This window comes from Ictalurus furcatus, chromosome 12 (genome assembly GCF_023375685.1).
Source record: "Ictalurus furcatus strain D&B chromosome 12, Billie_1.0, whole genome shotgun sequence".
In the NCBI taxonomy this organism is placed as follows: domain Eukaryota; kingdom Metazoa; phylum Chordata; class Actinopteri; order Siluriformes; family Ictaluridae; genus Ictalurus; species Ictalurus furcatus.
In genome coordinates this window covers 29846874-29871723 of record NC_071266.1, presented here as the reverse complement: position 1 = coordinate 29871723, position 24850 = coordinate 29846874, and the positions used below count along the sequence as shown (strand labels likewise).

The window sequence follows — 24850 nt, the reverse complement described above, 5'->3', positions numbered from 1 at the left end:
TATATGAGTAAATTACCTTGTCCTAAGGGACTCCAAGATGTTTTATCGAAATTCCCATCTTGGGGCACTATAATTCACAATGTATTAAAACTGCTCATCATGTTTGGAACACTTTAACCTGCAATCATGATTTTTCCTTGATTCCTTGGAAGGTGCTGAGAATTTTTGATCTGCCACATAGGAAGTTGGCCATGTGGAATTCAAATTTCTCTCATGAATTTTGTCCAATAATCCCTACATTTGGATCACAGCATCATAAGATCAGTCTGAAAAATTAGATTTCTTGAATTTATAAAATCTGTGATGTTTCATCCTTAATCTGCAAATGAATTTGACAGCTAAGTCATCACCAGGATGTGAGGGAATATCTCAACAACACTTTTATATACGGACATTAAACTTGCCACATATATTTACCAACGTGAACTAAAGTTAGGAAACAAGATTTGACATCGTTTCCAACTTGGAAGGGCTCCCGTAAGCAGGAAGTGAGGCAACAGCTTGACCCTTTGCCTGAAAATTTAGTACATCTCCATCAGAGCAAGTGCTGATGGTCCCAATGGCTTCTGGTCTTCCGCAGTTGCTAAAGAGTAGGAACAGAAGGTGCTTGGGCCCCTAAATTGCTGCTTGCAGTTATATTTGCAGGGTTTGGTTTCGTACATTATAACTGTGGTACTCAGCTTTAATAATGTGACATATTTGTGCATGCACAGTGGATTGACTTGCATGGTACAAATTGGGCAGGACCATCAATACCAGATCCGAGCCCTCTGCCTAGTTTGTCAGTGCATGTCTTGCTTTTTCACATGTACATTGGCATATGTGTGTGTGTGTGTGTGTGTGTGTGTGTGCGTGTGTGTCTGCTGAGTGTTTTGTGGCGACATTGTGAATGTGTGGGTGCATAGTCGTAGGTCAGCTAGTTTTGCGATGTCTCCAGATTGATGGAATGTCTGTTATTACATCAGCACAGACAGACAAAGAGTCTTACTGTTCCTCACAGAGAGAGAGAGAGAGAGAGAGAGAGAGAGAGAGTGGGAGACAAAATGTTAAATAAAAAATAAAATACATTTTTAAAAAGTTTTTAAAAATCTAACCAGATAATTTCACTTAGCCAACAACATGAGCGCCATGAAAATAAATCATACTGTGTTGATATATAAGTACATATAAACCTCTGTTACGTGATCCTGAAATGCACTTCCTGTTCAAAATAACGGCACAGAATATAATGACTAGAGACACACACACATATTTCAGGAAATGAAGTTATATCTAGTCCAAAATTCCACTCAGTCAATACTGAGCAAAAGCTCTGTTCTGAAGAATGGAAATAGTTAGTGGTTCTCAGTCGGCAATGTAGTTTACAAAAACGCCACACGATCTCATGGTACACACTGCAGTGCTGATATTCTATTCATAATCTCATGCAATGGGGTTCCTTGAGCTATATAATATGATGTGAACACAGTATATCAGGTGTAGATGGAGCTCACTGGTCCTGTCAGAAAATACAGTGTAGAAACAGAAAGACAAAAGCTGTAGCAGGAGCAGGTAGTTTCATGACTGTGAGCCCACGAGCATCCAGAAGCTGAGTTCCAGCCATAAGGACGTTATCTTCAGGAGAAGAGAAAGCAAACCAAGACAATGTCTAGTGTGGAGACTCTGAGAGAGATGGATATCAGTAAACAGTTTCCCAGCAGTTCCTGAACCCAAACGTGTCAGTGTAATGTTCTGCTTTCCTTTAGGTAACACCAGCAAGTCCACAAGGAAGTGTGTGATAACTGGGCATACCAAAATTGTACCTGAGAAAGTTAATGTTGTTGTAATTTGCTCTGGATAAAGAGCATCTGCAAAAAGACATTAACCTAAGAGATTCTGTTCCAAAGTAACAGGACCAACTCAGACCCACACAAGGTTATGAACTATGGGAGGGATCACTATATCCCATCTTAAGATGCTGTGCTCCTGGCTAATAAGTTGCTAATAAACGTTCTCCCATGTGGTACTTAAACACTTGGTAGAATCACACATACCTCTGCCACCTCTAGGAGATGTCCAAAAGATTGGATGCTCCTCCAAGAACCTTATCACACCTCTAAGTGATGACTGATCCTTCAATCCCTTTCTAAGTAAAACATTGCTGTAGATTGGTTACTCTACGTTTACACTATAAATCTACAAGTCTCTCTTGTATCTAGTCTCGTGTCTACGGTTGTCTGTCGTGGACATTGACTGTCCAGATTTTTTTATTACAATGAGAAATGATACTAGCGTAACATATAGTATACCTTCTGAACACAAATAACGTATTAATCAGTGTGAACATTGTTTGTTTAATTTATCTTTTTTGTTTTGAGGAATCATTCGAGACATTTGCTTGGATTTGTTATGCCATCTCTAATTTGCATTGAATTGAAAAAAGTCTCAGCTCCATGTCATACACATACTTATAAAATAATGTTCGGCTGTCGTTTTGTTACTCGCTAATCTGAACACGTGCATTTTCAGCTTGTTAGAGGATGAGGTTTACCTCCATCCTAGAAAGCATCAGATGCCTGTGTAATGTAATCCTGAGAATATAGACCAAGGTGTTGCTGAGATATTACACTCATCCACTGCTTTACACTCACACTGCACGGTGAAACAAAGTAAAACCTTTGACCAGATCCTGCTTTAAGGAAGTGTTCCACCTAAAAGAGTGCACTCTATCAAGGGATAAACACGGCAAGCGGTTAACACGAACATTGTAAAGGACAACAGCACATTTTCAGGAATCTGACATTTAGGAAAGGAAACGAAAGGAAAAAGCGATGAAATGGGGAAAATACCACAGAGGAAAGGAGGGGAAAGAGGAGAAAACAGATGGTAAAGACATAATAGAGTGGGTCAAAAAGCAGAGGAATGGATGGGAAAAGAAGAGAAAATAAAATTTGAGGGGAAGCAGCTCATTATGGTGGGAAGTTTTAACCTGATTAAGATCCATGATTCAATTATATCATTATATCACAGGAACTGTTTTTAAAAGGGGGGGGGGGTGCTGAGATTCCACTACACAGCTTGCGATAATCTCTCTATAATAATAATAATAATAATAATAATAATAATAATAATAATAATAAAACCTCAATGTAGAACACTTTACAACTTTAATTCTAAAATAAAATCTGCTTTTGTCATTATTATTATTATTATTATTATTATTATTATTAATAATAATGTTTATGCATTTGTCATGTTATGAAATGCAATATATCTGAGACAGAATCTTTTCCAGATAAAGTTCTGAGCAGAGTTATACAGTTTAATAATAATAATAATAATAAATAAGAAGAAGAAGAAGAGGAAGAAAAAGAAGAAGAAGAAGAAGTAATAAATATAGATAGTACCCCTCTAGCACCATTCCAAATGTCATTTTATGCTTATTAATGATTTCATTAATAAATTACAGTATTTACACAAACTCAAGATAAACTTAATTAACTGAATAACGCAAATGTAAAACATAAACCTAACCGATTTCACTCAATCAGTGCTGTCATGTTTGTTTAGTATTCAGCAGATTTCTATTATTCAGACCTGATTAATAATCATATAAATATATGTATTTTTTTTTATTTAATTCTGTATCTGTGTATTCAGTATATTTTACCTAAACACAATAATAATAGTATCTTTTTTTCCCCTCTTAAGAATAATAAATAAATAAAAATCCAGAACAGAAAGACAACAGAAACAAGCAAGCAAACAAACAAAGAAACAAACAAACAAACAAACAAATACGAAAAGAAAAGAAATTAAAGGATTGCTGGTCATTCATTCATACAATCTTTCATTTCTACATTACATTACATTTCTATATGTACATGGTCATTCTGTGACTTCAATGTGTGTGTGTGTGTGTGTGTGTGTGTGTGTGTGTGTGTGTGTGGGTCTGGAACATGTTGGTCTGCACAGTCATCTAGTGGTTGAAAGAGAAAACAGCAGTTCATCTCTCACTCTGTGTGTGTGTGTGTGTGTGTGTGTGTGTGTGTGTGTGTGATGGACTGGCGCTCTTTGATGATGTCATCATGTTGCTCCTCTTCAGCACATACAGCAGGACAGTGTTTAACAGAAACACATAACCGTCCTCACTGTGTGCTAAAAACTGGCCCCAGGGGCACTTACACACTTTCACCAGCAGGGGGGTGTATTACACCACTAACAGGATGCAGGATGTGGCAGGGTTTCTGATGTGGGTTTTTGTTTGTGTTGTGTAATATCTAAACCTCAAACTCAAGGTGGTCAATTTCACGCAGTGTCAGTACACAGCAAAATAGATTAATTCACAGTATTTTATAATATAAATATTTATTTTTCATATGGTACAGGAGGAAATAAAGTGCATCTGTAGGAGCTTTGAGGCTTCATCAATTTACATTTCAGGTTTGTTATCATGCTAACAGAGAGACTCGAGCAGGAAGACAATAAAACACAACACAACAAAAAGAAAAAGATCAAGCAAGAAAGATACAGTAAAGGATCGATAATATCATCCTGTGTGTGTGAGAGAGAGAGAGAGAAAGAGAGAGAGACAAACAGAGAGAGAGAGAGACAGAGAGAGAGAGACAGAGAGAGAGAGAGAGAGAGAGAGAGAGAGAGAGAGAGAGAGAGATATTTTCATTGTCTCTGGTTGCTTCACACATGAACACAATCGTGGATTACAAGCCTCAGATTTTATCTGCATTAGCTGCATTTTACTGCATTTGAAAGAAAACATAAACATGCATTGTCTTTAACACACACACACACACACACACACACACACACACACACACACACAAGGCATGTGCCAATGATCTGTTATATTTTAATTTATCTTAATAAAATATTGTGGACATTTTCACTGCAAGAATCAGGAACTATTTTCAGGAACTCACAAACTGAAGCATGTTTTAGTTCCTGAGCCATAGTTCCAGTAACATTTCCAGTTCCTGCTCCATAGTGGGTACTTATTCTTGGATCAGGAACTGATAGGTGGAACTTGTCCTACTGAGAATGTCTTATCGTTCAACATGAACTGCACAGAATGACCTACACTCTTAGAAACCTTTCTTATAGGAAAACACTCTGTTGTAGGGTTCTACATAAAACATAAAATATCACCCAAACTGAAATGATGCATTGTGCTTTTGTTTTTACACGTGCTTTTGTTTTTACACATACAGTCCCCTTCAAAACTATTGGAACAGCAAGGCCAATTCATTTGTTTTTGCTGTAGACTGAAGACATTTGGATTTGAGATCAAAAGATTAATATGAAAAGAAAGAGATTTATTTATTTAAACATCAAATAGCTCTGAACATCTAATCTTGGTTTTACCTGTGAAGACTGCATTTGTTGTTAAAAAGGATAAACCAACATGAAGACCAAAGAGCTGTCTATGGGAGAAAAGCAAGCCATTTTCCTGAAAAAGAAAGATACCGCTGGTGTACTGAGCAACAGACACCGAACGGGTCGGCCAAGGAAAACAACAACAGTTTATGACAGAAACATTGTGAGAGCTGTGAAGAAAATCCCAAAAACAACAGTCAGTGACATCACTAACAACCTCCCACAGGGCAGGGTGAAGGTCTCACAATCCAGCGTTCGAAGAAGACTTTGAGAGCAGACATATTGAGGCCATACCACAAGATGTAAACCTCTCATCAGCAGTAAGAATCAGAAATCCAGACTGGAATTCACAAAGAAATACAGAGATGATCCACAGAAGTTCTGGAACCAAGATGTACCTCTACCAAAGTGATGGAAAGGCCAAAGTGTGGAGAAAGAAAGGATCTGCTCATGATCCAGAACATACAAGCTGATCTGTGAAACATGGTGGAGGTAGTGTCATGGCTTGGGCTTGCATGGCTGCTTCTGGAACATTCTCACTAATCTTATTGATGATGGAACTAATGATGGTAGCAGCAGAATGAATTCAGAACTTAACAGGAAAATTTTGTCTTCCAATCTACAAAGAAATGCATCCAATCTAATTGGGAGGAACTTTATCATGCATCAAGACAATGACCCAAAACACACTGCCAAGTCAACAAAGGACTTCATAAGGTGGAAAAAGCAGAAGGTTTTAGACTGTACAAGTCAATCACAAGACCTTAACCCAACTGAGCAGTGTTTCACCTCCTGAAGAGGAGACTGAAGGGAGAAACCCCCCGAAACAAACAACTACTGAAAGAAGCTGCAGGAAAAACCTGGAGAAGCTTCACAGAAGAAGAAAGCAGCAGTTTGGTGTCAGTGAGTTGCAGGAGTGATGCAGTTACTGCGAGTAAAGGAAATGCAACCAAATATTACGTGTTATTTACTTTCATTTACTTCAAGACTGATCTGTTCCTATACTTTTGCTTGCCTAAAAATTAGGTTTTGTGTTTTATGTTGTTTAACACGTCTAGATGTAAACATCAGGAAATAAAAGCTGAAATCCTAAACTTTCATCTCATCTCCATCTTTTAATCTCAAACCCAAATGTCTGTGGTGTAGAGCACACACTAATAAACTGGCCTTGTGTTCCAATAGTTTCAGAGGCGACTGTATATTGTAGACCTACAAATACCTGTATTTATTGTGCCACAGCAGTTTAAAAAGGTTTTAAGTGTAAAGTTGCATGTCCAGCTGTCTTAAAAAGTTAACATCAAATTAACAGAAGAAAGGAAAAGCAATGAAAAAATACTCAAAAGAAAAACTAGTTCCGTAAAAGGTTCTGGGAAAATGCCATTCTGACCATTTTCTCCAAAAATGCATTGTGGTGATAATACCGTAAAATGTTATACATGTTGGGCATGACTTGAAAATTTAATATTAGCACATGCCTACTGTACACACACACACACACACACACACACACACACACACACCATCATGCCGTTATATTTGAATTAGTACAAAAACAGTTCACCAACATACAAATCCTTCAGCTCAGTTCCTTGGCTTTTTTAAAAAAAATTCATTACAGCTGCAAGCTAAACAGAGTACTCTTTATAAAAGCTCAGTGCATGCGTTTAATCTCATTCCTGAATAAAAATAAATAAAAATATTTCACCTGAAGTGGGATTAATCAAAGTGCAGATAGAGTATAGAGTTAATTCTCAGACTATTGCTTTAAATATTGCTTTTGCGGCTACATCCCATAATATAATTACTCTAGAATAAAACCCTCTGATATCTAAAATATCTATGAGCATGTCCCAGGAGCGTCATACACACACGTTATTTTTAGTTTGTTTTTTCCCCTGTTTAAAAGGGTCAACACACACACGTTCACGTCTTACGTTGTTTTCATTTACATAGACAGGATATGAAGCAGAAATGACTGGGAATAACTTCTATAATATTAGATATATATGTGTTATAACATCTTTAACATTAGTTTGTGTTTTAGCTTGTTAGATTAATGCTAACCTTTGTAGGATAATTCTAGTTTGTACGTTAACTTCTTTACTATTATGCTACTTTGTGATTAGCCTGTTTAGTATAATGTTACAGTATTTGTACTATGAAGCTAGTTTGTATGTTTAGTATAAGGTTAGCTCAGTGTTAGCCTGTTTTCCATGCTAGCTCGGTTTTAGCCTGTTTTCCATGCTAGCTCAGTTTTAGACCATTTTCTATGCTAGCTCGATTTTAGCCTGTTTTCTATGATAGCTCAGTTTTAGCCTGTTTGCTATGCTAGCTCAGTTTTAGCCTGTTTTCTGTGGCATTAGTTTATGTTTTGCTATTTTACTGGAGTTAATAATAAACTGAATGAAGGCAACGGACGGTGTTCACATGAGCCGTGACTCAGAATATCTGGTGAGAGAAAATACTGGAATGGTCTAATAAACAAATTAATGTAAATAGATTTTATTTAAATACTATCTCAGAGCTCAAAAATAAATGTACGTGGCACATGGGAATGGTTATGACGCCCCAGACATGGATAACTCTAACCTATACAGTGCCCTAGAAGATAAACTTAAATAAACTCATTTTTCTGATATACAGTTTTCGTTGTGAGATGTTGTTTGATGAGAGTTTTCATCTTGTCCTGTGTGAATTTCCTCCTTTGGTAACGTCTATATTTATTTGTTTAATTTGTTTATTTCCATTATCCTGTTCGGATAAATCACTAAAATAACTTTGCATCAGTAATTTCAGAGTTCATCATCTCATCTTCTTCAATTGTGATCAGTCCTCATGGATCACATGATCCTTTCAGTACCAGTAAAGACTCTGAAGTGAGAACCACCTGGATCAGAAGACAGTCACACTTTTTATGTCTTCAGAAAGAATCTCAAGAGCTTCAGAGCGAGGAAATATACAAATTCAAGCAGGCAAATCGTTTCTATATACAGTTTACTGACAAATCCAAATCTCTGAAAAATGTGCAAAAATGCCGACACAATAATCCCTTTTCCCTTCATCAACTTCATTTGTGTTAGTCGTTCTAAAATGAGGGGAGAGTGTGGAACTCTGTTGGGAAACACCTCTAATCACCTCCAAATCCATAGTGTCATATCTCTGATTCGCTCTTGTAGGTCAGAGGATCGAGAGGAATGGATGTCTGAAGAATATCAAACTCCATCTGATTGTCCATGTCCAGCACACAGAGGACGTTGCTTCCAGAAGTTACTGTTGGAGTGTCCTGGAACATTTTCTGGAATTCTGGTGGAATACCAGTAGTGGTTAGCACCGTCAGATCCGTTTCTAGTGTAGTTAGACCTTCCTCCACTCTGCTCTTATTTATCCCTTCCTCATCCTCCTCTTCCCCAGAGTACAGAGCCACTTCATTCTCATAACAGAATGCACTGGGTGAGCAAGGTGGTCGCAGGAATTGTGCCCTGCGACTAATCGGTGTCCCAGATTGTGATGATGCTTTGGATGATTGATGACTCGCTAACTCACTGAGCTCCTTAGCACTGCATGACGGAGTTGAAGGAACTTCGTAGGTCTTGTGGAAGCGAGCGTAGTCCACTTGGTAGCGATCCTGATCTTCATACACAACCGGCTCAAAGCGGTGACCCCAAAGGATCTCATGGGAAAGGTATGAGCTTCTTGCCTGAGTGGTCATCGCAGTGGCTTCTACCATTCCCTCGAGAATCACGACAATCTCAAAGACATCGTTTTCCAGGTCAGAGCGGCTCATGGCCCAAAACGGTGAGTCTTCATCAATCTCGTGGACGATCACAAGAGGTGAGACGAGGAAAAGACGGTCAGTGCCTTCATCATAACCCACATTCAGGTCCGTCTGCTCCAGCGGGATGAACTCGCCCTCCTCTGTTACTCTGGGTTTAATCAGCTGTGCTCGGACATGAGCTTCAACGATGTGGCTTTTCCGGAGATTTCCGACACGCCACATGAGGCACAGCTTCCCGTCGCGCAGCGCTATAACGGCATTTTGGGAAAACAGCAGTGTCTGGTTTCGCTTCTTGGGTCGCGCCATCTTGGCCATGATGGTACCGATCATGAATGAGTCAATGATGCATCCCAAAATGGACTGGACCACCACTGTTGCCACAGCAACTGGGCACTCCTCGGTGACACAGCGCCAGCCATATCCAATCGTTGTTTGAGTTTCAATTGAAAAAAGGAAGGCACCAAGAAAACCTTCGACGTGGAGCAAACATGGTTTCCACTCCTTCTGTTGCCCCTCGCCTGGTGCTCCTGCCCCAGGTTGCCCTCTCACGTGGCGATCAGGGTCAAAATCTCCATGTGCGAGAGCCACGCTGTAAAAAATAAATCCAAAAATCAACCATGACACCATGAATGTCATGCAGAAGATGAGCAGTAGGTAGCGCCAGCGGATGTCCACGCAGGTTGTGAATATATCAGCCAGGTAGCGCTGTGATTTGTCCTCCATGTTGGAGAAAACAACATTGCATTGTCCATTCTTTTTAACGAAACGGCTCCGCAATTGGCCACGCCCCCTCGTGGAGATTTTCCCATTGTAGCTGTTCTCCATGTTGTAGCCACCTACACTAGTTATGGCGCTGCTCATGGCGCTCCCAGGTGAGCTGTGGCCGTTGTGAAGCCCGAGACTCGAGATCTTCAGCCTTTCCTCATCCGGAGAAACAATGCTGTACCTGTAGAATGACAGAGCAAGGAATTCTGGGTAAAAACAAATAGTCAAAACAAATACTGTATAATAAATAATCAGCTGACTGTAGAGTCTCAACTCACACTGCTGTTAAAAAAGAAAAGGTAGAAAATGGAGGAGAGAAAAACGCAGGATGCGATTGGGTGGCATTGTAATGGTGGAGCGAGGGATGAGACAGGAAGAGGACGAGTGTTAAGACACTGTCCATAATCTCATCGCATCCTGCTTGTTCTTTCCAGTGTCCCTCTGAAAGGGCACATAATGACTAAGCATAGTGCGCTAACTCCACAGATGCTAGCGGCTAAACCATGACTCATATTAGCCACAGCTATAGCTAATATCGATGCTAAAGCTAACATTCCACACAGCTAACGCTTTTGGATTAAACTACCTCAAATATATGGGCAAAAACTCCCAAAAAGAACCTTTTGGGCCATTACTGTGTGTGTGTGTGTGTGTGTGTGTGTGTCTGTATGTGTGTGTGTGTGTGTGTGTGTGTGTGTGTGTGTGTGTGTGTGTGTGTGTGTTAACTGGCTCTCTCCTCCAGAGAGGATTACCTGCGAAGGTGAGTTGTGTTTAGCCGTATGAGGAGGATTGCAGTCAGTGCAGATTTAGAGATTATAATCTGACATTTTCCCTTTCTAATACACACACACACACACACACACACACACACACACACACAGTGAATGTCCTTATTTATTATTATCCTGTATTTTGTAGTTATATTTGTGTACACCCATAAAAACAAAACTCATCACAATGTTATATTTTTTTCGTGGTTGCAGTGGAACGTTGTTGTAACGTGAAGTGGAAAACCTGATAATCTGCTCAAAAGTCACCACGGTAATACTTATATAAGTAATAAACCTGTGTGTGTGTGTGTGTGATGAAGTGGAGTTTCTGTTACCATGCTGACGTTGATTATTTTCCTATTACAGCACGTCCCCAAGTGTTTTATTCCTCTTACACCACAGCAAACCAATGATTACATTTATTTATTCAGTAAAGAATGACACCTTACTTTTATCTGTTTATAGTTACATTTAATGTTGTGAAACAAGTTCCTGTTGTTACTTACGTTATAGCAGCTATAAACACTCGTTCCCTCACAGCCCTCTCTCTTTATTCCCTCTCTTTATTATCTCACTCTCTATTCTCTCTCTCTATTCTCTCTCTCTATTCTCTCTCTCTATTCTCTCTCTATTCTCTCTCTTTATTCCCTCTCTTTATTCTCTCTTTATTATCTCACTCTCTATTCTCTCTCTATTCTCTCTCTCTATTCTCTCTCTCTATTCTCTCTCTCTATTCTCTCTCTCTATTCTCTCTCTCTATTCTCTCTCTATTCTCTCTCTTTATTCCCTCTCTTTATTCTCTCTTTATTATCTCACTCTCTATTCTCTCTCTATTCTCTCTCTCTATTCTCTCTCTATTCTCTCTCTCTATTCTCTCTCTATTCTCTCTCTTTATTCTCTCTTTATTATCTCACTCTCTATTCTCTCTCTCTATTCTCTCTCTATTCTCTCTCTTTATTCTCTCTCTCTATTCTCTCTCTATTCTCTCTCTTTATTCTCTCTTTATTATCTCACTCTCTATTCTCTCTCTCTATTCTCTCTCTCTATTCTCTCTCTTTATTCTCTCTTCATTCTCTCTCTTTATTCTCTCTCTCTATTCGCTCTCTCTTTATTCTCTCTCTTTATTCTCTCTCTTTATTCTCTCTTCATTCTCTCGCTCTTTATTCGCTCTCTCTTTATTCCCTCTCTTGAAGTTAATACAAGACAAAAAAGGATTAAAGCCCCGACCGAGTATCAGCGCATAAATTAATATACTTTTCACAAGGTCGACATTTCTTTATTCTAAATTCTTTATTCTGATATTTTGAGATTCTGGATGTTTGATTTCCGTGAGCTGTAAGACTCATCGAGATTAAAACAAAAAGACTTGAAATATTTCACTTTATGTGTAATGAATCTAGAATATATCAAAGTTCCACTTTTTCAATTCATTTACAGAAGAAAATCAACTTTTCCATAATATTCTCATTTTTTGGCATGCACCTGTATAATACATGAATATATCGTCACAGCCTTAATGTACATAAAAACAGATTCACACTTACTACACACATGCACACACACACACACACACACACACACACACACACACACTGTGTTTACCTGGTGGTTCTGTTGCTACTCATGCTGTTGGAGATCAGGAAGTGAAGTGAGGCATCAGGAAAGATTCAGAGATCTGGGATCGGCATCCTGAGAACCCAGCAGTGCACACACACACACACACACACACACAGAGCAAACCTGCAGGGACAAAGGGACAGACACAATGAGTTCCTGAACAGTTGAAACAGTTGCACAGGCAGCGGAAAGCAGTTCTCCTGTAAACTTTTTCAACAGTAAGGTGTGTGTGTGTGTGTGTGTGTGTGTGTGTGTGTGTGTGTGTTTGGCTGGTCTAGATCGTGATTATTTGGGTCAATGTGAGAGTTAAATATAGTAATGGTGGAAATTTGCAGGAGGGAAAAGGACACAATTAGAAATGGTGGGGTAACGTCATCGTCATCATCGTCATCATACACAGACCTCGCTCTCTATAATGGAGAAATGGGGTTCTCACACACACACACACACACACACACACACACACACACACACACAAGGTCTAGCGGTAAATTTTCAGACAGGCAGACAGCTTTATATATAGACTCAGTGGGCGGGGTATAATGGCAGTATTTTCAGCCTCCCTAGCAGCTAGATCATACAGGACAGTGGGCGGAGCAGTGGGCGGGGCAGAGGGAGGGCGAGGAATACTGGTGATATTAATGCTTCCCAGTAGGCAGCTTAGAATTTCATCATGTGTTGACCAGTGACCTCTGACCCTCTCTCTCTCTCTCTCCTACAGATTCTCCTGTGGAAGTGTGTAACTCCAGCAGGGAACTATAGCTACACCCACAGGGGCAGGATGGTCCCACACAGGTCCGCATGTTCATGAGTGTCAACAGCACCAACCCCCTCACTTCTGTTAAATTATAACACATTGATTTCATAGTCTCAGTACAGTGTCTTTCTCTGTGGGCGTGTCTCTCACTCTGTATCAGTCGTATCACTGAGTAAAGATAACTGTAGTCAACTCTGTCGTCCTGTTACTTTGTCCTTCACAGTAACTCAGGTTTTGGTCATTTAGTTTTCCTTACATGAACTCAGACCTCTCGAGCACAGACAATGCTCACTACATTTCCACCTGGAGGAAACCCGTCCCACTGTCTCACACGAGCTGTTCCATCCATCCACCCATGAATTTTCTGTAGTGTTTATCCTACACAGGGTAGTGAGGAGCCTGGAGCCCATCCCAGGGGACACCCTGGACGGGATGCCAACCCATCGCAGGGCACAACCACACACACATTCACACACTACCGACAATTTAGAGATGCTAATCAGACTACAGCACATGTCTTTGGACTGGGGGAGGAAACCACCGTGCCCCCACAAGCTGTTCATTTTACTTCATTTATATTTATACTGAGCTCCTACAGTCGCCTTCCTGTTTCTGTGGATGTCTCTGTTTAACTCTGTAAACACAAACAAAGGAGAAATGAAATAAAAACACAGATATCAGTCACCTGTGTGTCCTCTCATACCACAGCAATTTACCAACAATTACAATTTTTATTTATTGAAGAATGTCACGTCATACTTTTTATCTATTTACAGTTACATCTCATTTTCTGGGAAATGAATCAGTTCCTGTTGTCACTTACATTATAGCAGCTATAAACACTCATTCCCTCACCAGCCCTCTCCTTATTCTCTCTCTCTCTCTATTCCCTCTCTTCATTCCCTCTCTCTCTCTATTCTCTCTCTTTATTCTCTCTCCAAGTTAATAAGACAAAAAAAATCGCAGTGTGTGGTGTTAGTGAGAAACAGTAAAGAAGTGTAAACTCCTCTGTGCTGAAGATGTCAGAATGCTTAAAGTTACAGCCCTGACAGTTACACAGTGCTGACACTGGAGACTCCTTCCATGAATTTTACATAAATTCAACTTCATCTTAGGACCAATACAATGTTCATGCATGCCGCCATGCAGGCAGCTGAGGGTCCATTAAATTCTCCTTGCTGAGAGCAGTATGGGAGGTGAGGCTGACTGACACACACTAGGAGACAGTGGTCACTTTCAGGAGGTACATCTGGACAGGGTCAATGGGCAGTGAGAGGATTTAAAGAGTTCTGAACCTCTAATGTCCTGTATCACCAGACACAGATCTCCTAGCCATCTTGATAGGAGATCTAAAGTGTACACCATCATGCATCTGGTATTCTCCCATTCCTGCATATTTCACTCAGCACAGGCCAGAGAACCCTGTCCTGAAATCCTCTGCTAGTTCCCCATATAATTCTCTGGCTCAAGCGTTCTACAATATTCCTGTCATTATGTATTATGTATTATTGTGTACAGAACATCATGTAATGTAACCCAGGAGCTTCTGCATAACAGCTTTATAAAGTAGCTGTACAGAATTGTACTCTGCACGGCGTGTTTTAACTCCTGTATTTAGTTTAAAGTTCTGTCTTGTTGGTTAAATCTAATCCTTGAGTGCAGAATTAATCTGTTGATATGAGTTCCTGTTTTCCATCTTAAACCACAACGATAGATTAAAGTGTCTCCTAATCTCCATCTTCTAATGATAATATCATACACAGAAGTAAGACAGGTCAAACCTTGAACATGTGTGTGCCTGTGTGTGTGTGTGTGTGTGTGTGTGTGTGTGTGTGTGTGTGTGTGAGAACAGGATTAAGATGCATGAAAGACCTTTTTTTTCATTTGTGTTTGTATTTCATCATGGAATTCTGATCTGAACAGAATTATAGGATTGAGAAATATATGATGTATCAGTTGGTGGAATCATATAAAGCTAGGACATTGTTTCACATGTAAATGTCCACTGTATGCTCTGTTACACTAATGTGACCTTGCACTGGAGTTGCTGATCGACCGCTCGACCTGTTAAAGCACAGAGGGGGAGTGAACACAGCGTAAAGATAATTAGGACTGACAACATCTCTCAGTCTCTCTCTCTCTCTCTCTCTCTCTCTCTCTCTGTCTCAGACTCCAATTCTGCAGACTAGAACATGTCCACAAGCCTGAATGAAATCACAGACAGAGTGACATCATCCAGAGCTTAAGTGAGGATTGGTGTATTCCCAGTGACACTTCAATTAGATAGGATAATCACACAATTTAGTCTGTAGGAGATGCAAACTACAGAAACTGGGATAAAAGTCTCTTTAAAGCGGCCAAGTGCAAACCAGAAAAGGAATATGGGCTGCAGAACTGCGGTACCCAGAGACCCATCTTTTAATCTGGATAGGAACACACTCTCTCTGTCCAGCCCCCTCTCTATCACACCACACATCCAGCCCACTCACAGAAGGATGTCAACATACTTTTTAAAATGACAGGAAACTAGGAAAGACTACATATATCAAGCTCCTGATCCATACTCCAGGCAAGTTTCCAGTGTGGGAACCTTTTCAAGAACCCACAGGATGTTTCAGGATATTTACTCAGACTTCCACAGAATTAACCAAGTTCCTGTGCTGTATTTCCAGAAACTTTTTTAGTTCCTGCTTCAGAGTTTTCTGCAAACCATGATCTACTTGGGTGGAGCTTGCAATAACTATCAAACCTGCATCTGGACATGTTTTATATCAGATGCAGCACAGGAAAAAATGACCAGAAAAGCAGACTATTTCCACCATGCAGTTGTTTTTGAATGTTAAGAATGTCATGGCAAAACATATGGAATTGCACTGTCCGTATTTGTGCAGGAACGCAAAACGAACATCACAGATTCAATTTTATCATATAATCAGGCTAATCAAAGTTAGTTGTGATGTTATTTTCTATAATAATCATGGTTCCTGCAATGCAGTGAAAACAAACACCAGGAACTTTTCCTGGGACTGTTGAGATCTCGTTCTGGAAAGTTCTGCATCCCTCAAAAGTTTATTGAATCTAGATGGAAACACACCTTCTTCAGTAAAGCTCTCCATTGCTGAGGCACCATGCTGTCAACAACTCAGAGAGATCTTCATCCAATTGTTGGACCTTTGCATCACTCCTGGCTGCTTCTAAACATCCACCATAACCCAAGAAATCCATTAGTGATGTCTTAATTGATGAGGCACAGGTCTGATCTTAGTGGTCATGAAGTCCTTTCAGAGACTTGTGTTGATATCTCAGAGCCAGCACAGACCTAATGGTGGATGCAAAGTAGTTTGCCCGTGTATGATGTAGTCACCATGGGTCTACACTTGTTTGTTGCTGTACATGTTCGACCCTCTGGTAGGAGGATCAATGACTTTCTCACAAAAAAAAACTTACTCCACTAAAAATCCACTAACATTTAACAATGGCGTACCTCAGGGCTGTGTGCTGTTACTTCGTCTTGGTTTTCTCCAAAGCACTGACTGGATGAATACCTTTGGACAACTGCTGTCCTGCTGTATCTACAGCAGCTTAGAATCAATTCCCAGAAGACTGTTGGGAAAAATGTGGACTTTAGGAGAAGCCCAGACCTTAAAACTTTCACCAGATGTTTAACCCTCTTTAGCAATCAACTGATGAGTCTCTGCAGCCAAATGATTTGAAATCATATTCTCATGAAAAACTCAGAGACAGTGACAGTGTGAAATGAACAGAGAAATCTTTTTTGCATTTTTGTCATGTAATTGTCACTTTTGACCAGTAAGTGGCTCTGTTATGAAATTTGTTGCATAGCCTCAGGTCATGGTTCTGAAAATGCCAACCAACATTTGTCTCAGTGGGCAAAGTCGTTGCTAAGATACAGCCTCACTTCATGTTTGGCAGCTTTGCTGTCAGATTCACTGGCACATTACGGACAAACCATTTGGAATATTCAAAATTCTTTGATACCTTTTGGGATGATTTGAAGTGGGCCAAATTTGGTGATGATTGGACACAATTTGAAAGAGGAGTAACAAAAAAACAGTTTTTGACAAAATCCAAGATGGCAGATAATCTAATTAGGTAGAAGTCATATGGTGCCTTGAACTCGTCTCAACCCAAGGAATCCAGAGATGCCTGGCTTTTAACTTTTGGACACATGGTTCAAAAGTTATGACCATAAAATACTTCCAAATTAGGCCCAAATTTGACCTGATGGTGGCGCTAGAGTGTTGGGAGCACTTGGCCTAAATTTGGTCAGAATGTTCCTTAGACCCTCTCCAATCAGTGTGCCAAATTTCACATCTTTTTACCAAATAGTTCTATGGGCTGCCATAGACATCCCAGCCAGAAGAAGAAGAAAAAGAAGGGAAAGTAGAATAACGACAGGGTGCCTACGCACCTTCTGTGATTTGCCTCCTAATAAAAAATGCAATACAACTCTCAAATCTGCCAGATACTGATTATTGCTGCATTTACTCAGATGCATTTATACTCAGACTTTTTTACTCTTAGCATCTAAGTGTATAAAAATGATAACTTCTAAAGGCTGAGGTTCTGCTGAATAAATTACTTGTAAAACTTTTTTAAGGTAGCATAATACAGCAAAACCATCTATGGCATAAAAAATAACACACAAATACCTTAGACTCCAAAGGGTTAATCCAAAGCAATTTACAGTTGATATAGAGAGGCTCTCTATACAAGCAACTTGAAGGTTAAGGGCCTTGTTGCAATGGTTCTCCAGCAGTCCTGGTATTTAAACTGTGCTACCCTTCTCACTAAGTCCTTGATGAGGATTTACTTTCTGAAGTAATTAAAAAATTTTGCCATAGTCAATACTGGTCCAGCGATACACTTTCATTATGGCGATCTCACCTACTTGATAACTGTCTGGTTCATCTCATCCACCGTACAAGCCCAAAGCCAGGTCACAACACATCATCCGATCAGCCAAAACGATAATCAGCTATAACCTATCCACCTTCCAGAACCTGCACATCTCCAGGACCTTTATATCTCCAGGACCAGGAAACCTTTTTTACCCACATTTTGAAGCTGTTATTTTTAGATCAGGATAAATGAGAACAGCAAAATGCAGAAACTGCTTTTTCCCCCCAGGATGGTTGGTATCAATCATGCCAACCTCTGAAATGTGTAGAGCCTTCTTATACCCAAAATACTGTTCAAGAGCACATTATGCACTTACCTTTTACTTATATTGAAGGAGATCATTTTATACTTGGTACAGCTGCTACTTAAACCACATTTTGAACAATATTGAACATCTCTCTTGGAATAAATACTTTTTTGTGTGTCTGTTTTTGGTATAATTCTGTCTTTGTGTAAGTACTTGACTAAACAAATTTGTGGCTAATGAAAAATTTAAAGTAATTCTCATGTTAATGGATAATAAGTGATAACACCTTCTGCACAGTGCTAAACGTTTCTGCTAAACAAATACACAGATCAACTGACTATAATACACTCTAGCTTACCTGATGAGTGTTATGAGATTTTTCTTCTCTTTCAGTTGTAATTAGAGGTTTCTTTTACGCTTCAAAATGATAAATCCGTGTTTAACTTGATCACAGATAAGCATGCCGGACTGTCTGTTAATGTAAAATATATTCATTTGTTGCTTTCTCAGTAATCCGTTTGTCTCTGAAGTGAATTCTGTAGCATGGTAATCTCCTCCAAACACAGCTTGCCTCTCTCTCTCTCTCTCTCTCTCTCTTTCTTTCTCTCTCTCTCTCTCTCTCTCTCTCTCTCTCTCTCTCTCTCCATTACACACTCATGTCCTAGAATACTGTGTATCAGGCGCGGGGGTGAGAGAGAGAGAGAGAGACAGAGAGAGACAGAGAGACAGAGGAACAGAAACAGAGAGCGAGCAATTAGTCCTTTTAAAGTTGGTGAAGTAGACTTGGAGAGTTACTGGTTTCAGTGTCACAGTGTATAATGTAAACTGTCAGTCATGTTGATCTGTTAAAATACATCCATCTTAAAGAAGAGACACGGCAACAGATGACCAGTCGTTTCCTATTGGAGCATGCAACAGCAAGCTGCCATTCTGACGTCAGAGACAGATCGAATAAAGAGTTTCGGCTCCAGGGCAGAAAAAACTCAACAAAGTAAACCAGTGAAGTGTATAAATTATACAAGACAGAAATATTTGTCCGTTCATTATAAGCAGTTTAAAATACTGGACAGCGTAAATCACAGACACGCTGTACAGCGTAAATCACAGACACACTGGACAGCGTAAATCACAGACACACTGTACACTGTAAATTACAGACACACTGGACAGCGTAAATCACAGACACGCTGTACACTGTAAATTACAGACACTCTGTACAGCGTAAATCACAGACACGCTGTACTGTTTAAAATTACAGACACTCTGTACAGCGTAAATTACAGACATGCTGTACAGTGTAAATCACAGACACACTGTACAGGGTAAATTACAGACACTCTGTACAGTGTAAATCACAGACACGCTGTACTGTTTAAAATTACAGACACTCTGTACAGTGTAAATCACAGACACGTTGTACTGTTTAAAATTACAGACACTCTGTACAGCGTAAATTACAGACATGCTGTACAGTGTAAATCACAGACATGCTGTACAGTGTAAATTACAGACACTCTGTACAGTGTAAATCACAGACACACTGTACAGGGTAAATTACAGACACTCTGTACAGTGTAAATCACAGACACGTTGTACTGTTTAAAATTACAGACACTCTGTACAGTGTAAATCACAGACACGCTGTACTGTTTAAAATTACAGAGACTCTGTACAGCGTAAATTACAGACATGCTGTACAGTGTAAATCACAGACACGCTGTACTGTTTAAAATTACAGACACCCTGTACAGCGTAAATTACAGACACGCTGTACAGTGTAAATCACAGACACGCTGTACAGTGTAAATTACAGACACTCTGTACAGTGTAAATCACAGACACACTGTACAGGGTAAATTACAGACACTCTGTACAGTGTAAATCACAGACACGTTGTACTGTTTAAAATTACAGACACTCTGTACAGTGTAAATCACAGACACGCTGTACTGTTTAAAATTACAGAGACTCTGTACAGCGTAAATTACAGACATGCTGTACAGTGTAAATCACAGACACGCTGTACTGTTTAAAATTACAGACACCCTGTACAGCGTAAATTACAGACACGCTGTACAGTGTAAATCACAGACACGCTGTACAGTGTAAATCACAGACACGTTGTACAGCGTAAATCACAGACACGCTGTACAGCATAAATTACAGACACGCTGTACAGTGTAAATCACAGACACGTTGTACAGCGTAAATCACAGACACGCTGTACACTGTAAATTACAGACACTCTGTCCAGCGTAAATCACAGACACGCTGTACTGTTTAAAATTACAGACACTCTGTACAGCGTAAATTACAGACATGCTGTACAGTGTAAATCACAGACACACTGTACAGGGTAAATTACAGACACTCTGTACAGTGTAAATCACAGACACGCTGTACTGTTTAAAATTACAGACACTCTGTACAGTGTAAATCACAGACACGTTGTACTGTTTAAAATTACAGACACTCTGTACAGTGTAAATCACAGACACACTGTACTGTTTAAAATTACAGAGACTCTGTACAGCGTAAATTACAGACATGCTGTACAGTGTAAATCACAGACACGCTGTACTGTTTAAAATCACAGACACCCTGTACAGCGTAAATTACAGACACGCTGTACAGTGTAAATCACAGACACGCTGTACAGTGTAAATCACAGACACGTTGTACAGCGTAAATCACAGACACGCTGTACAGCATAAATTACAGACACGCTGTACAGTGTAAATCACAGACACGTTGTACAGCGTAAATCACAGACATGCTAGAAAGTGGAAATTACAGACATGCTGATGGACATCAGGGACATAACATGACCATGGCATTTGCATGTCTTTCAGGAGATTTAAAAAAATATATATTAATCATGGTTCATATAATCCATATATGTGTGTTCAAATACACACACACACACACAGAAATAGAGTGTGTGTCTCTGTCTCTTTGTCACGTTCTCTCTTGCCTGAGGAACTCCAACTATAACGGATGTTTATATAACTCTGTCCTCTATACAGTGGATTACACACACACAAGCACACACACACACACACACACACACACACACACACATATATATATATATACAAGCACACATTCGTACACACAGCTTTATGTGTACACTGTCGCCACTCTCTCGTCTGACGTCTGTTTCAGAGGCTTTGATGAAATTATGACTTTATTATAACTTTCATGTCCATATGAAGTGATGACTGGTTGGTAATTGACATCTGTCTCTCCGGGCCCTGCCTGCTGCTGGGGATTCAGAGAAGCAGCTAAAGGGTTGCTATGGAAATGTGTGTGAGTGTGTGTGTGTGTGTGTGTGTGTGTGTGTGTGTGTGTGAGAGAGAGAGAGAGAGAGAGAGAGAGTAAATTATATGGTAGAGCATCTCCCGCTCAGCACTCAGTGGGCAGGTGGGAGTGAATATCCACATATATGACACAAGTGAAAGCCACTGCAGAAGTGTGTGGGAGGAGAGAGAGAGAGAGAGAGAGAGAGAGAGAGAGAGAGAGAGAGAGAGAGAGAAGACATGGTGTGCCAACCTCATTTCAATAGTTAAATCAGGACGATCCCGCTGCTGGCTAACACTTCAGCCAAAAGCAGGCATATCAGAGACAGACACATGGCTCTGTGCTTTCACTCCTCCAGAAGAATCCCCTTAAAAACACGAGGATCTAAACCACTCAGAGATTAGTCACTTTCAGCACCAGAGAAATGCGTAGCCATGTTTCTGATCTTTCAGAGCCTTTAAACAAACACTCCCCCAAAATCCATTACCACCACATTCCTTCCTCGAAACCAGGGTGTCCAATCTTATCCACAATGGGCCACACCTGATTCCACCTGTTTTATCAGTTCATCTTAGCCTTTTATCAGCTGTCATGTGTGGCCTGCTTGGTTTGAATTAAACCCTGGGCATTTGCAGATTGGACACGAGTGCACTAAAACACCCCGTCCTTTTTACAGCATCTTATTCTACATACACTAAAAGGACAAACAACAGTATGTGGATACCTGACTACTGAACATCCCATTCCAAAACAATGGGCATTAATATGGAGTTGTTCCCTGTGTTTGCTGTAATAATGTGCTCCACTCTTCCGGGAAGGCTTTCCACTAGATTTTGGGGTGCAGCTATGTGGATTTGTGATCATTCAGCTACAAGAGCGTTAGTGAGGTTGAGGTCAGGCACTGATGTTGATGTGAGGAGACTCCAGTTCCAGTTTATCCCAAAGGTTTTCACTTGGGTTGAGGTCAGGGTTCTGTGCAGGACACTCGAGTTCTTCTACCTTCTTCCAAGCTTCACACCCCACGTCCTCATGGAGCTCGCTTTGTGCACTTTATGTCGTGCTGGAACAATGTTTGGGATTCTTAGTTCCAGTGAAGGAAAATGGTTTGATGGTCAGGGGTGCACATACTTTTGGCCATACAGTGTAAAATCCTCATACATCCTGAATGAATCCTGATTATCATACAAGCTGGAGCGTTTCTTTATCCTACACACAATCTTTAGGACGTCCTGATTTGTTGAGCAATAGACTTGCCTGGATCAGCAAGAACCGAACTTATATTAAACATGATTGATTAAATAATGTAACTTCAGGTGGTGAACTGTGGCAGAGTCTATGAGAGCCATTCTACAATAACACTGGAGGAACCGTAGAAGCTGCCTGTGGACCTGACAGCATCAGGACTGAAATGCTCCAATACTGCACACATGAGCTTCAGAAAGCACTGCTCAAGATCTACAACCTTATCCTCAATTCAGACCGAGCAATATCACAGGCATTGTTGTGAGCAGTAACCTGGGGAAGGACATCTTAAACAGTTCAATTCTGACCTTCTTTACTCAAATTAATGTCCTGAGCAGCAGTCAAATTGTCATTTCAGACTATATATATTGGCATTAGATACTATATAATATATAAGCTGTAGATTGCTACAGGGGATGACATCTATGTACTCTAGAAACAACTGTACAGGAACGAGGGGAGGCAGTCTGAGTCCAGCACTGTCCAACATTTACATTAATGATCCACTGGTGCAGGTGGAACAGTCTGCACCCCCCGGACTCATCCTACAGGACAGGGAAGTGAAATTCCTGCTCGGTGCAGATGCCCTGCTGCTGCGGTCACTTGTGCAGCACACAGTACAGTACGCTTACCTCTGCCTCAGCATCACCATATCAAGGAGTTTCAGCAGCGCAGTGAAGGCACTAAAGGAATAACAATAAAAAGGACATTCTGCATAGCTAATCTATTCACAAATGATCTGGCAGTGTGATGACTCCAGAGGAAGAGTTGCATCTCTTTCTCAGGAAAGGACACATAGATGCTAACTGTAAGAGAAAAAGTGAAAGACATTGAGAGAAAGAAGCAACTCTGTCTCCCTCTGTTGGACAGAGAAGGAGATGACCTTTATTTTATTGTATTTTTTTCTGAGCTCACATAAAACAACGGCTTTCTATTCCCCTCAAATCAGTTATGACTTACAGAAGGATTTCTGTTCATATTCGGTTTTGCGTCCCATTTCCTGCTCTTTACTTACTCACAGTGTTTTGTTTTTTTTCCTGCTCAAATTCTGCTCAGGTCATGCTCCATGACGAAGAAACCTTGAAAGGAACCAGGTTCAACAGGAAACCCATCCTCTTCTGGGTTGTCCTCCATTTCTCTTAAATATCCTGCCATTTCTGGTGTTAATTAACCTTTTTAAATATTCAATAGGGCTTGGAAATTAATGTCTTGTCACACTGCATTACAGGATTGCTCCGCCGTTTTTTTTTTCTATTCTTTTGTTTACATGCAAAAAATACATTCACACACGTTGTGAGAACTGAAAGAAATTGCGGCTTTTTGTGGACTTAAAAGCTAATCAAAGGAGAATTGGTTGGATTGTATAAATGATTGTATTGATGGTGTAGGTCCATACAAACTCCCAAACAGAGTGGAGTAATGACCTCGTAATGCCCCAGTAATGCAGCCTCTTTTTCAGACATCATTTAAATCAGTGCCTATCCTTCTAGGCAATTAAAGTTATTTAAAGTCACTTGAATCCATGTACGGTTTACAAATTAATGGATTACAGGATCTGAAAATTTACCAATCGCTAAAACATGATAGCACAGTCATTCAAACCAACGTTACAGTTCCAGAGCGATTTTATTCATGTTTGCTTTACTGTGATTGACAGTTAAATAAGCATATATTTTTCAACATATAAGCCTTAAATAAGCAGATATTACCTCTGAAATTTCGCTTTCCTAATTTCAGCATCATGACTTGAAAACTCAAAACACTCATAGAATCTCATTGACTAGTTAGGACTCGATAACTAACCCCATCATGACATCATTTCCCCAATCCTATATGAATACACGTGCATGTATTGCATCCTTGTAATGTCAACTCAAGACAAAGTCCAAATAAAGAGACTCAGGCAATGGCACTGATGCTTTCGAACTTCCATATACACTGGAGTTCCTCTTTCAGCTCCTGATATTTCTCCAGGTTCTCACAATCCTTTTGGACGTTATTGTGATTCAGAACTGCCATATCTATGACCACTACCTATAGTCTGATTGGTTTGCTATTACACGTTAATATGTCAGAATCTGCAG

General features: G+C 40.0%; 1 protein-coding gene and 1 long non-coding RNA gene across 3 annotated transcripts; one reads left to right on the top strand and one right to left on the bottom strand.

The window, feature by feature from the left end:
• Positions 1-8439: 8439 nt before the first annotated feature.
• On the bottom strand, positions 8440-12519 carry kcnj4 (potassium inwardly rectifying channel subfamily J member 4). 2 transcript variants are annotated; one of them, XM_053638443.1, is made up of 2 exons: positions 12283-12519; positions 8440-10091 (listed from the first exon to the last, which is right to left on the bottom strand). In XM_053638443.1, exons 1-2 carry the CDS (start codon positions 12303-12305, stop codon positions 8522-8524), a joined length of 1593 nt encoding a protein of 530 aa, XP_053494418.1. In that variant the 5' UTR covers positions 12306-12519; the 3' UTR covers positions 8440-8521. The 2 variants fall into 2 exon arrangements, with proteins under 2 accessions (XP_053494418.1, XP_053494419.1); XM_053638444.1 differs by lacking the exon at positions 12283-12519 and adding an exon at positions 11187-11363.
• Positions 10103-13246, top strand: LOC128616027 (uncharacterized). The gene is made up of 2 exons (XR_008387336.1): positions 10103-10951; positions 13019-13246. It is a non-coding gene; the product is annotated as an uncharacterized LOC128616027 (long non-coding RNA).
• Positions 13247-24850: the final 11604 nt, after the last annotated feature.

Excerpts from the sequence above, each read along its gene's own strand:
- kcnj4 (XM_053638443.1), bottom strand. The coding sequence starts at position 12,305 with ATGAGTAGCAACAGAACCACCAG. Across the intron at positions 10,092-12,282 it reads AGTAGCAACAGAACCACCAG|GTACAGCATTGTTTCTCCGG; the intron begins GTAAACACAGTG and ends GTCATTCTACAG.